We start from the raw sequence: 12,621 nt of genomic DNA on the forward strand, positions 1-12,621 counted from the left end.
CGGGGAGTGGGGGGGCTAGAAAAGGGGAAATCATTTGAAATGTAAATAAATTATATCGAATAATAATAAAAAAAAAAGTAAAAAAAAAAAAAAAAAAAGTATTTGTTTGCTATGAGGGTTCCTCACACATTCGCTCATCTTACAGTATTGTCTGATTTCTTTATTTTGCCTTGGAAGCTTGTTATACTTGCCTTTGAAGAAATGAATCTGGCTTATAACTATATACTGAACTTTTCCTTTCTTCTTTCCTGTTTCTGACCCTCCCACCAAATCTTCTTCCCCTCCCTTTCTTCTTCCCCATCATCTTTCTCTCCCTTCTATTGTCTTTTCTTCCTCTTTCCCAGTCTTTCTCCATTTTTTCTTTATGTAAGGTCATGTTATATTGCCCAAGCTTGTTTAAACTTCTAGGTTACATGGTGTTCTTGCCTTAAGTTCTCCAGTGACTGGGCTTAAGAGATGCATACCATCTCATTAGCCTAAGTTGATATATATATATATATATATATATATATATATATATATATATATATATGCACATATACATACATATGATAAATGGAAATAGCATGGTCTGTTACAGTTTTTTTTATTTTGGAAAGTGAAATACACTTACTAAGGTCTTGTTAAAGCCCTTGCTGTGGATTTTATTAGCATCATAACCCTTTTATTGGATAATCTGACCCTAGCAAATGGTTAACCAAAATATTTATCTTATAACCTGATTAAGTCAGTCAAATAAATGCATATTTATAAAAATGAGAAAGTGCATTTATAAGAATATATTTATAAGTACTGTTTTTGGCATGTATACACATAAGGAAAAGAAATCAAAGACTTTCTGAAAGGAAAAAAAGGAAGTCAATTAATTCAGTCTAATTTATATCCAATTTCAAGTGGCAAAATCAGTGTATTTCTGCAAATCTTAACTACAATGAACAATCAAAATGGAAGAGAAAGGTAGTTCTAATGGAAAGTTGAAATTTGAAACCTAAAGTTTTTCCTACTTAGCATACATTCTGAATCCTTGAAACCAACACAAAACATCAGGCTGCCAGTTAAAGATCTATGACAGCAATTGTACATATTTTTTTTAAAAAAATCACATCTCAATAAAACAGTTTTGTTCTTTTATAGATGATACTTACTAAACTAAATGTCAAGTGTTTAATTCTCAAATAATTGTGTTGAAAAGAAAAGACTTAGATTTTGGATACTTAGTGTTAAGATATTCACTCTGGATTCCAAGACTGAAAATGCTAACACAGTAATATCATAGTCTGCAACTAATTAGGCCACATTCAAGACAAGGGAACTCAGGAAAATCACAGTTAAATCACCAGGAGTATGGAATAAGAAAAGTAATGATGGGTGCAGGGTAATCCAAGACTCAGTGACTCTTGAAGACCACGAGCAAGATCTCTCATGAAAGCAGAAAGAATATGAAAACTCCAATACAAGGAGGGAAACTACACTCTAGATAAAGTAAGATAGTAACCTTCCTTCATCAAACCCAAAAGAAGAAAATCACTCAAATATAAAAATAACATCAAAAATGACAGGAAGTAATAATCTCTATTCCTTAATTTCTCTTAATATCAATGGACTCAATTCCCCAATAAAAAGACATAGACTAACAGACTGGATAAGGAAACACGACCCTACATTTTGCTGCATACAGGAAACACACCTAAATGTCAAAGACAAAAACTACCTTAGAGTAAAAGGCTGGAAGACAACTTTGCAAGCCAATGGTCTCGGGAAACGAGCCGGAGTAGCCATTCTAATATCAGATAAAATTGACTTTCAACCTAAAGTCATTAAAAGAGACACTGAGGGATACTTCTTGCTGGTCAAAGGAAAAATCCACCAAGAAGAACTTTCAATTCTGAACATCTATGTGCAAAATGCAAGGGCACCCTTATTCGTAAAAGAAACTTTACTAAAGCTCAAAGCACACATTGCACTTAACACAATAATTGTGGGGGACTTCAACACTCCACTCTCCTCAATGGACCAATCAGGAACACAGAAACTAAACAGGGACACAGTAAAACTAATTGAAGCTTTGGGCCAATTGGATTTGACTGATATCTATAGAACATTTCACCCTAAAGCAAAAGAATATACCTTATTCTCAGCACCTCATGGTACCTTCTCCAAAATTGACCATATAATTGGTCACAAGACAGACCTCAACAAATACAAGAAGATTGAACTACTCCCATGCTTCCTATCAGATCACTATGGTGTAAGACTGGTTTTAAATAGCAACAAAAACAACAGAAAGCCCACATACACATGGAGGCTGAACAATACTCTACTCAATGAAACCTTGGCCAAAGAAGAAATAAAGAAAGAAATCAGAGACTTTTTAGAATTTAATGAAAATGAAGGTACAACATACCAAAATCTTTGGGACACAATGAAAGCAGTGCTAAGAGGAAAACTCATAGCCCTGAGTGCCTCCAAAAAGAAAATGGAGAGAGCATATACCAGCAGCTTAATGACACACCTGAAAGCCCTGGAACAAAAAGAAGCTATTTCACCAAGGAGGAGTAGAAGACAGGAAATCATCAAACTCAGGGCTGAAATCAATCAAGTGGAAACAAAGAGAACCATACAAAGAATCAACGCGTCCAGGAGCTGGTTCTTTGAGAAAATCAACAAGATAGATAAACCCTTAGCCAGACTGACCAAAGGGCACAGAGAAAGTATCCAAATTAACAAAATTAGAAATGAAAAGGGAGATATTACAACAGAAACGGAGGAAATCCAAAAAATCATCAGATCCTACTACAAAAGCCTATACTCAACACAACTGGAGAATCTGGAGGAAATGGATAATTTCCTAGACACACACCAAATACCAAAATTAAATCAGGACCAAATAGATCATCTAAACAGTCCCATAACCCCTAAAGAAATAGAAGGGGTCATAGAAAGTCTTCCAACCAAAAAAAGCACAGGACCAGATGGTTTCAGTGCAGAATTCTATCAGACCTTCAAAGAAGACCTAACACCAATACTCTTCAAACTATTCCACAAAATAGAAACAGAAGGAAAACTACCCAATTCCTTCTACGAAGCCACAATTACGCTGATACCAAAACCACACAAAGATCCAACAAAGAAAGAAAACTTCAGACCAATCTTCCTTATGAATATCGATGCAAAAATACTCAATAAAATTCTTGCCAACCGAATCCAAGAACACATCAAAACGATCATCCAACATGATCAAGTAGGCTTTATCCCAGGGATGCAGGGTTGGTTCAATATACGGAAATCCATCAATGCAATCCACTACAGAAACAAATTCAAAGAAAAAAAAACACATGGTCATTTCATTGGATGCTGAAAAAGCATTTGACAAAATTCAGCATCCTTTCATGCTTAAAGTCTTGGAAAGAAAAGGAATTCAAGGCCCATACCTAAACATAATAAAAGTAATATACAGCAAACCGGTAGCCAGCATCAAACTAAATGGAGAGAAACTTGAAGCAATCCCACTAAAATCAGGGACTAGACAGGGCTGCCCCCCTTTCTCCTTATCTTTTCAATATTATACTTGAGGTACTAGCTCGGGCAATTAGACAACATAAGGAAGTCAAAGGGATACAAATTGGAAAGGAAGAAGTCAAACTATCATTATTTGCAGATGACATGATAGTCTACCTAAGTGACCCAAAAAACTCCACTAGAGAACTCCTACAGCTGATAAACAACTTCAGCAAAATAGCAGGTTATCAAATCAACTCAAGCAAATCAGTGGCCTTCATATACTCAAAGGATAAGCAGGCTGAGAAAGAAATTAGGGAAATGACCCCCTTCACAATAGCCACAAACAGTATAAAGTACCTTGGGGTGACTCTTACGAAACATGTGAAAGATCTGTATGACAAGAACTTCAAGACTCACAAGAAGGAAATGGAAGAAGACCTCAAAAAATGGGAAAACCTCCCATGCTCATGGATCAGCAGGATCAATATAGTTAAAATGGACATTTTGCCAAAAGCAATCTACAGATTCAATGCAATACCCATCAAAATCCCAACTCAATTCTTCACAGTGTTAGAAAAAGCAATTCTCAAATTCATCTGGAATAACAAAAAACCCAGGATAGCTAAAACTATTCTCAGCAACAAAAGAAAGTCTGGGGGAATCAGTATCCCTGACCTCAAGCAATACTACAGAGCAATAGTGTTAAAAACTGCATGGTATTGGTACAGTGACCTGCAGGCAGATCAATGGAACAGAATTGAAGATCCAGAAATGAACCCACACACCTATGGCCACTTGATCCTTGACAAAGAGGCTGAAAACATCCAATGGAAAAAAGATAGCCTTTTCAACAAATGGTGCTGGTTCAACTGGAGGTCGGCATGCAGAAGAATGCGAATTGATCCATCCTTGTCTTCTTGTACTAAGCTCAAATCCAAATGGATCAAGGACCTCCACATAAAGCCAGACACTCTGAAGCTACTAGAAAAGAAACTGGGGAAGACCCTTGAGGACATCGGTATAGGGAGAAAGTTTCTGAACAGAACACCAATAGCATATTCTCTAAGATCAAGAATTGACAAATGGGACCTCATAAAATTACAAAGTTTCTGTACGGCAAAGGACACCATCAAAAGGACAAATCGGCAACCAACAAATTGGGAAAAGATCTTCACCAATCCTACATCAGATAGAGGGCTAATATCCAATATATATAAAGAACTCAAGAAGTTAGACTCCAGAAAACCAAACAACCCTATTAATAATGCGGTACAGAGTTAAACAAAGAATTCTCACCTGAAGAACTTAAGATGGCAGAGAAACACCTTAAAAAATGTTCAACTTCATTAGTCATTAGGGAAATGCAAATCAAAACAACCCTGTGATTTCACCTTACACCAGTCAGAATGGCTAAGATTAAAAATTCAGGAGACAGCAGGTGTTGGAGAGGATGTGGAGAAAGAGGAACACTCCTCCACTGCTGGTGGGTTTGCAAATTGGTACAACCACTCTGGAAAGCAGTCTGGCGCTTCCTCCGAAAACTGGGCACCTCACTTCCAGAAGATCCTGCTATACCACTCCTGGGCATATACCCAGAGGATTCCCCATGATGTAATAAGGATACATGCTCTACTATGTTCATAGCAGCCCTATTTATAATTGCCAGATGCTGGAAAGAACCCAGGTATCCCTCAACAGAAGAGTGGATGCAAAAAATGTGGTATATCTACACAATGGAGTGCTATTCATCCATTAGAAACAATGAATTCATGAAATTCTTAGGCAAGTGGATGGAGCTAGAGAACATCATACAAAGTGAGGTAACCCAGACTCAAAAGGTGAATCATGGTATGCACTCACTAATAAGTGGATATTAACCTAGAAAACTGGAATACCCAAAACATAATCCACACATCAAATGAGGTACAAGAAGAAGGGAGGAGTGGCCCCTTGTTCTGAAAAGACTTGTTCAGTGAAGCAGTATAGAGCAAAATCAGAACAGGGAAGTGGGAAGGGTTGGGTGGGAAAACAGGGGGAGGGAAGGGGACTGATGGGACTTTCGGGGATTCGGGGTCCAGAAAAGGGGAAATCATTTGAAATGTAAATAAATATATCAATAAATTAAAAAACAGAACAAAACAAACAAAACAAAAAGAATATCAGGAACCCTGTAATTGGAAGTTAGCAAGGAAAAGTAATGATGCCCCCATTGCTCCTATGACATGTGTTTACTCTTTAATTGTGTATAGACAGGTGGACACTTGGATAGAGGAATATGTACAGCCTAAGTTTCAGAAGCATACAAATTATGTTCTTCATTTTTCCCCATAACCCCATAATGACCAAAGTCTTTTATTCAAAACTAGTAATTATCTGAAGCTCATAAGCTTACTAGTCTCTCATAAAATTTCTTTAGACATTTTTTGTAATTTTTTGACGACTTTAAATAGCCTCCCCCGAGTCATTTTACTATTATTCTAATGACAACATTAGTCAAGTACTTTACCTCACTTGTATTAATGGAGCACAAAAAGAAGACTTGTTTTATAATTGTGATTTCTAAATAAAAAAATTATGAAAGGTTTTATCTAAAATTAATATCTTACTGTAAAAGTACTAAGACAATGTGGCTAAATGTATAGGTTCTATACACATAATAACTTACTGATGCTTGAAACCGTACATAACACTTTTGCCTTTGAAAAAAAATCATAATAGCATATATGTGTGAAAATGCTTAAAGAAGCTTAATGAATTATGTCTTAATTTTAAATATTAATAAAATAGAAATGTAGGTTTAGTGTTAATTTAAACAGCAGAATACATAACTTACGCTTTGGAATTCCATTGCTTATTAAGACTTTATATGTTCAAATGAAACAAAAAGGGAAAGGAACCTTTTAGAATTTATTACATAATTAATTTATAATTATAGCATTCATGTGGATATTGGTTTCAAAAAATAGCTCAGGACACTAAGGCAGAAAATTATACCAAAATTAGATATACAAATTTAATTAGTGATCAACTTTGTTAATGACACTAAATTATCTTATCCAAGATTTCATTTTGTATTTTAGTGAAACCAGAAAAAATTTAACATAGAATAAATGACTGGTTCCCAATTACCAAAGTAAAATATTTATATTAGACTTTTAAAGGGATAATTATCTATTCAAAACACATAATATATAAATATACATAAATTTTAATGATATAAAAGGAGTGTCATAATCACAATTAGATTGCAAAAATAAAGTTTTGAACTATGTACATTAAACGAAACTATTTATGATAATAGATATACAGATGCTTCAAAAAGAATTAGACTGAAAGGAATGTAATAATATTAGACCAATAATCTAAGAAAATAAAATCTAACATAAAAAGATATTTCTAATACTCTAAGTTTGATGTTTTAACAGGAGATAAGATATCAAAATCTGTTTTGAAGTTTAGCCAAAAAATTTAATAGTCTTGGGATGTGAAGGACAAGACTGGAGCACATTTATCTAGCCAGCAATTAAAAACCACAATGGTTTAGAAATTAAAACTTCAACTAAGAAGAATGTTTTATAGGGAATCAAACAGATGCAATCTTACTCAAAGAAGTAAAGGTGATTCTGCTGTGTCATCAAAAGAGATTATTTTCTATTTTGGGAAAGTACTAGAATATCTGTCACAGGAGAGAGCTTTCCCGAATGAGACAATTGTTGAGCCCAATAAAGGGCAAGGAAAACCATCTGGCTGCTGTATATCTTTTCTTTTAATGGAAAGCTTCCTCCTTAATGCATAGGAAAGTGCATCTGTGGCTCCTGGCACATTAGAGAAACAAACTCAAGAATTTACTCTGCCAATAGCACTCTTAGCAGATGTTGCTTCATTTGTTAAGTTGATGGCTTGTTTGCTTACACCTTCTCATGCTGTTGATATTTTCACAGGGAATTCCGAGAGTTTGAAAATGGCTCCATCTGTGTGGAGTGTGACTCCCAGTGTGAGAAAATGGAAGATGGACTCCTCACATGCCATGGACCGGTAAGCCTGAGGAATTTTAGTGGGTGTGATCACTCATTTGGTATCTTGTATATAAACTTCATGTCATTGCTTTGTATCTGTATGTTGATTCAATTGGCATCTATGGGATACTAAGGGAAACCATGTTTAGTGTTTAAATCTGGAAACATATAGATTCATAAGAGAGATTAAAATATTAGGAAATCCAATATCATATAAATATTCTCCGAATACTATATTTGAATAAGAAGACTAAAGGAATAGAGTTCTTGGGGCAAGATACACTACTGAGAGATAGACAAATAAGTAATCAGCTTAAATAATAATAATTGAAGTAAAACCACAAATGAATAAGAAAATGAAATAAACAAGTTCTGGAGAAAATTATAATGCTGTTAATTAGTGTGTATGATGGCAGTATGGAGAATACTAGTAAATGGATTAGATGAGCTTCCTAAGACATAAAACAGCATAATCAATGCTGTACTAGAGAGAAGGATCCTAAGAATATATATCTATCATGAAAACCCTAAGAGCTGGGAGGCTTTTTTCCACAATTGAAAGTTATATTAAGGAGAAAGGGCTTCTAATTCTGAGAATACCTCACCCTTTGGTTTCCACACCTTGGGTTTTTCAAGATCAATCTGTGTCGTTAAAATTGATCCATTCATCCTTATTTACATAAATACTTAGTTCTTCTGTTACTGAGGCACCTTTTAGCAGGGAATTGGGGACATCTACATTTGGGTACAATCAAGAGCTCTGGTTTCATGAAAACGTATTTAAACTCTAAATACGATACATTTTTCTAGGCATATGCTTATTCAGCATTTAAGCCACTTGGAAAAATAAAGACATTATCCCTCCAAACTTCCATCAGGCCTCAGAGAGCCAGCCTGGAACACTTCTTACAGGATGTGGTAAAGTCTATTTTTCCTAGGACTGATGCAGATCAATGCATGTGAAAAGGCAAGCCTTCACGAAATGGAAATGCAACTATGTATGATGAACAACTAGGATGAAATGTTGTTCCTTAACATATATATGGTCTAAGAGCAGCCAAAATTGCTGTGTTTCTCTCCTGTGAAGAATCGTGATAATGCAGTTGATCTGTTGCATGAGACAGGCAAATTCCCAGATAAACATATCCCATCAAAAAGAAAGGAGGTTTCCCCAGTGGGTTGGGGAAGCAGGTTGAGGAGTCTATAAGAGCACCTTAAGGCTTTCATATTTAGGTGGCAGTAAGTCAGCTAATGGAAATTAGGTTTATTTAGAATTTAAACACTTGAAATTGAATGATAAAATAATAAACGTGGGCCATTTCCTCCTGTTAAAGCTGGAGCATCAAATGTCTCTAGACCTAGTTAGTGTGTATTAGACTTAGTCTTAGAGAAATATTCCAGATGTCCCTCAACAGAGCAATGGGTACAGAAAATGTGGTACATTTACACAATGCAGTATTACTCAGCTAAAACAATGGATTCATGAAACTCTTAGGCAAGTGGATGGAACTGGAAAATATCATCCTGAGTGAGGTAACCCAATCATAAAAGACCACACATAGTATGCACTCCCTGATGAGTGGATATTAGCCCAGAAGCTCAGAATACCAAAGATATGATTCACAGACCACATGAAGCTCAAGAAGAAGGAAGAGCAAAGTGTGGATATTTTGGTCCTTCTTAGAAGGGGGAACAAAATACCCATGGGAGGAGATACAGAGACAAATTGTGGAACAGAGGCTGAAGGAAAGGCCATCCTGAGACTGCTCCACCTGGGGATGCATCCTATATACAGTTACCAAACCCAGACACTACTCAGAATACCAACAAGTGATTGCTGACAGGAGCATGATATAGTTGTCTCCTGGGAGACTCTGCCATTGCCTGACAATACAGAGGGGGATGCTCTCAGCCAACCACTGGACTGAGCACAGGGTTCCCAATGGAGAATCTAGAGAAAAGGACCCAGGAAGCTGAAGGAGATTGCAACCTCCTTTGCAAGAACAGCAATATGAGTCAACCAGTACCCCCAGAGTTCCCAGAGACTAAACTACCAACCAAAGAGTGCACATGGAGGGACCCATGGCTGCAGCTACATATGTAGCAGAGGATGGCCTTGCTGGACATCAAAGGGAAGATAGGCTCTTAGTCCTGTGAAAGCTTGTCGCCCCAGTGTAGGGGAATGCCAGGACAGGGAAGCAGGAGTGGATGGGTTAGTGAGCAGAGGAAGGGGGGAAGGGATTGGGGTTTTCAGAGAGAAAAAAGTGACTCCCCTGGTTGACCATGCACACGCTGTTTAGTTTGTTGATTACTGCAAGTGCTGTTGTTGCTCCATTGCTTACTGTGGATTTCCATCTTTTTTAACTTAATATTTTTTGACATATATAATTTCCTGTTCTTTTTCTGCCTCTTTTATTCTTCTCAAATCTCAAAGAAAAATAATTTTTGTCCAGTATGTGTGACTATTTACTGTTTATTTGCACCAAGTTCCATTGTTGTTTTTATATTTTACCCATTATTCAGTATTAGTCTTCAAAAAATCATGAATTTATTCCTATTAGTTTTTTTCTCATTTAGTTCACAATCTGTACTTTAAATCTGATATTTTTATATTTCAGTAGTCCCTGCCTTTCTGAGATTTCAAAGTAACAAAGTGTTACTAAAAACTACTACTCTCAGTACAATTAATTCTAGTCATAGAAAATTAATTTGCTTATGAAGTCTAAGTATAATATGCACTACACTGTATTTTGCTAACATAATTTCACAGGAGATACCTGTTTTTTTAATTTTTTTATTTTCTATATTCTTTGTTTACATTCCAAATGCTTTTCCCTTTTCCAGTTCACCCCTCCCCATATGTCCCATAAGCCCTCTCCTCTCTACCCATTCTCTAATCACCCCCTCCCATTTTTCTGTCCTGGTACCCCCATATAATGCTGGATAAAGTCTTTCCAGGACCAGGGCCCTCTCCTCTCCTTCCTCCTTCCTTCTTGGGAATCATTTGATATGCTAATTGTGTCTTGAGTATTCAGAGCTTCTGAGCTAATTAATATCCACTTATCAGTGATGGCATTCCATGTGTATTCTTTTGTGATTGGGTTTCCTCACTTAGGATGATATTTTCCAGTTCCAACCATTTGCCTAAACATTTCATGAATTCATTGTTTTTAATTGCTGAGTAGTATTCCATTGTGTAAATATATCACATTTCTGTATCCATTCCTCCATTGAGAGACATCTGGGTTCTTTCCAGCTTCTGGTTATTATAAATAAGGCTGCTATAAACATAGTGGTGCATGTTTTAAAATGTCTGATGCTTCCATGCTGGAGAGATAGCTATAGAGTTAAGAGCACTAGCTGTTTTTCCACAGAATAGGCGTTCAATTCCAAGCTCCCACATGACAGTTCACAACTGTCTGTAACTCAAGTTCCAGAGGACCTGACACTCACACCCAGACTGACATGGGGGCAGAACATCAAAGCACATAAATACAAAAGTTTAACATTTCATGCACATGCACTTCATTTCTCTAAGGTGAATATACTGTCCCTTGCTGCCCTTTTCACTCCTCCCCTGTTTCCCTTCAGGAAATTTAAGGGGAGGGGATCAACAGGGGGAGGGGCAATGGGATAGGGGATTTTGGGGGGTAACTCGGAAAGGGGATATCATTTGAAATGTAAATAAAGCAAATATCTAATATAAAAGAAAACGTTGGTATCCAAAAAAATTATTGGTTATTTTATTTATTTACATTTCAAATGGTAGTCCCTTTCCTGGTTTCCCCTTCCCCCTACTTCTATGAGGGTGCTTCCCCACCTACCCACTCCCACCTCACCACTCTAGTATTCCCCTACACTGGGGCATCAAGCCTCCACAGGACCAAGGGCCTTCCCTCCCGTTGATGCCAAATAAGATTATCCTCTGCTACATATGAAGCTGAAGCCATGAGTCCCTCCATGTGTACTCTTTGCTTGGTGGTTTAGTCCTTAGGAGTTTGGGGGGAGGGGCGTCTGGTTGGTTGACATTGCTGTTCTTCCTATGGGGTTACAAAACCCTCTAGCTCCTTCAGTCCTCCCCCTGACTCTTCCATTGGGCTCCCTGTGTTCAGGAGACAACTGTATCAAGCTTCTGTCAGCACTAGTTGGCATTAGCAATAGTGTCCTGGTTTGGTAGCTGCATATGGGATGGATCCCCAGGTAGGGCAGTTTCTGGATGGTCTTTCTTTCAGCCTCTGCTCCACTTTTTGCCCCTGTGTTTTCTTTAGACAGGTGCAATTCTGGGTTAATATTTTTGAGATGGGTGGGTGGCCCCATTCCTCAACCAGGGCCCATGCCTAACTTCTGGATATGGTCTCTAAAGGTTCTTTCTCCCCTTTGTTGAGAGCTAATATTATCCCCATAGGTCCTTGGAGCCTCTTGCTTTTCTGCCTTCTGGGATTTTCTGGTGGGCTACCCCCAGTTCCCCATTGCCTATTGCTACCTCTGTTCATTTTTCTGAAATGTTCTGTACATCTTGCCCATTTCCTCCCATACCTGATCCAGCCCCACCCTGTTTTTCAGTATTAGGGTTAGGGTTAGGATGGAGAGATGGCTCAGTCATTAACTTTTTAATAGTTTTAAGACTTTCAGAGTACAGTACATAAAAAATTAAATATATATTTTTCTGAGAAAAAATACTAGGATCGGATTTTTTGACCTCTTTGTTATGACTCATAAGCTCTGGATTTACACCATCCTCACTTCTACATGAAGGGTTCCTACTGGCAGAATGGCAGGAGGAGGCTGGAGCTATTCAGCCCTCACCCTCTTATGCATGGCTTCCACTTTATTTCATTATTCAAAGTAAACTTGGTCTTAGCTTCACTGGGAGGTGAATGGCAGTCCTCCAAAAGGAATAATAGAGCATCACGGTATAGTTGTGAATAGTAGCTTTGTTCTTTAGAAGCTACCTGAAATAATCAACTGGCACTGAGAAAAAAAAATAATGTAATGTGCACATCAGGATTTAATCTGTCACTTTATTGGCTGTCTAGATTGCTGAGTTCAGAGGCAGTTTAGTATCAGAGTGAAGAAAGAATGAAGCTTTCATCTTTGTCAGTCA

The 12,621-nt window shown here is 37.2% G+C and overlaps 1 protein-coding gene across 1 annotated transcript in view; it reads left to right on the top strand.

Moving 5' to 3' along the window:
- Erbb4 (erb-b2 receptor tyrosine kinase 4) overlaps positions 1-12,621 on the top strand; it is a 708,134-nt gene that overhangs the window by 445,360 nt on the left and 250,153 nt on the right. Inside the window, exon 15 of the mRNA XM_052191829.1 lies at positions 7,443-7,536. Within this exon, the coding sequence (XP_052047789.1) occupies positions 7,443-7,536 (94 nt within the window). The remainder of the gene's footprint in view (positions 1-7,442; positions 7,537-12,621) is intronic.

Source organism: Apodemus sylvaticus, chromosome 9 (assembly GCF_947179515.1).
Source record: "Apodemus sylvaticus chromosome 9, mApoSyl1.1, whole genome shotgun sequence".
In the NCBI taxonomy this organism is placed as follows: Eukaryota; Metazoa; Chordata; class Mammalia; order Rodentia; family Muridae; genus Apodemus; species Apodemus sylvaticus.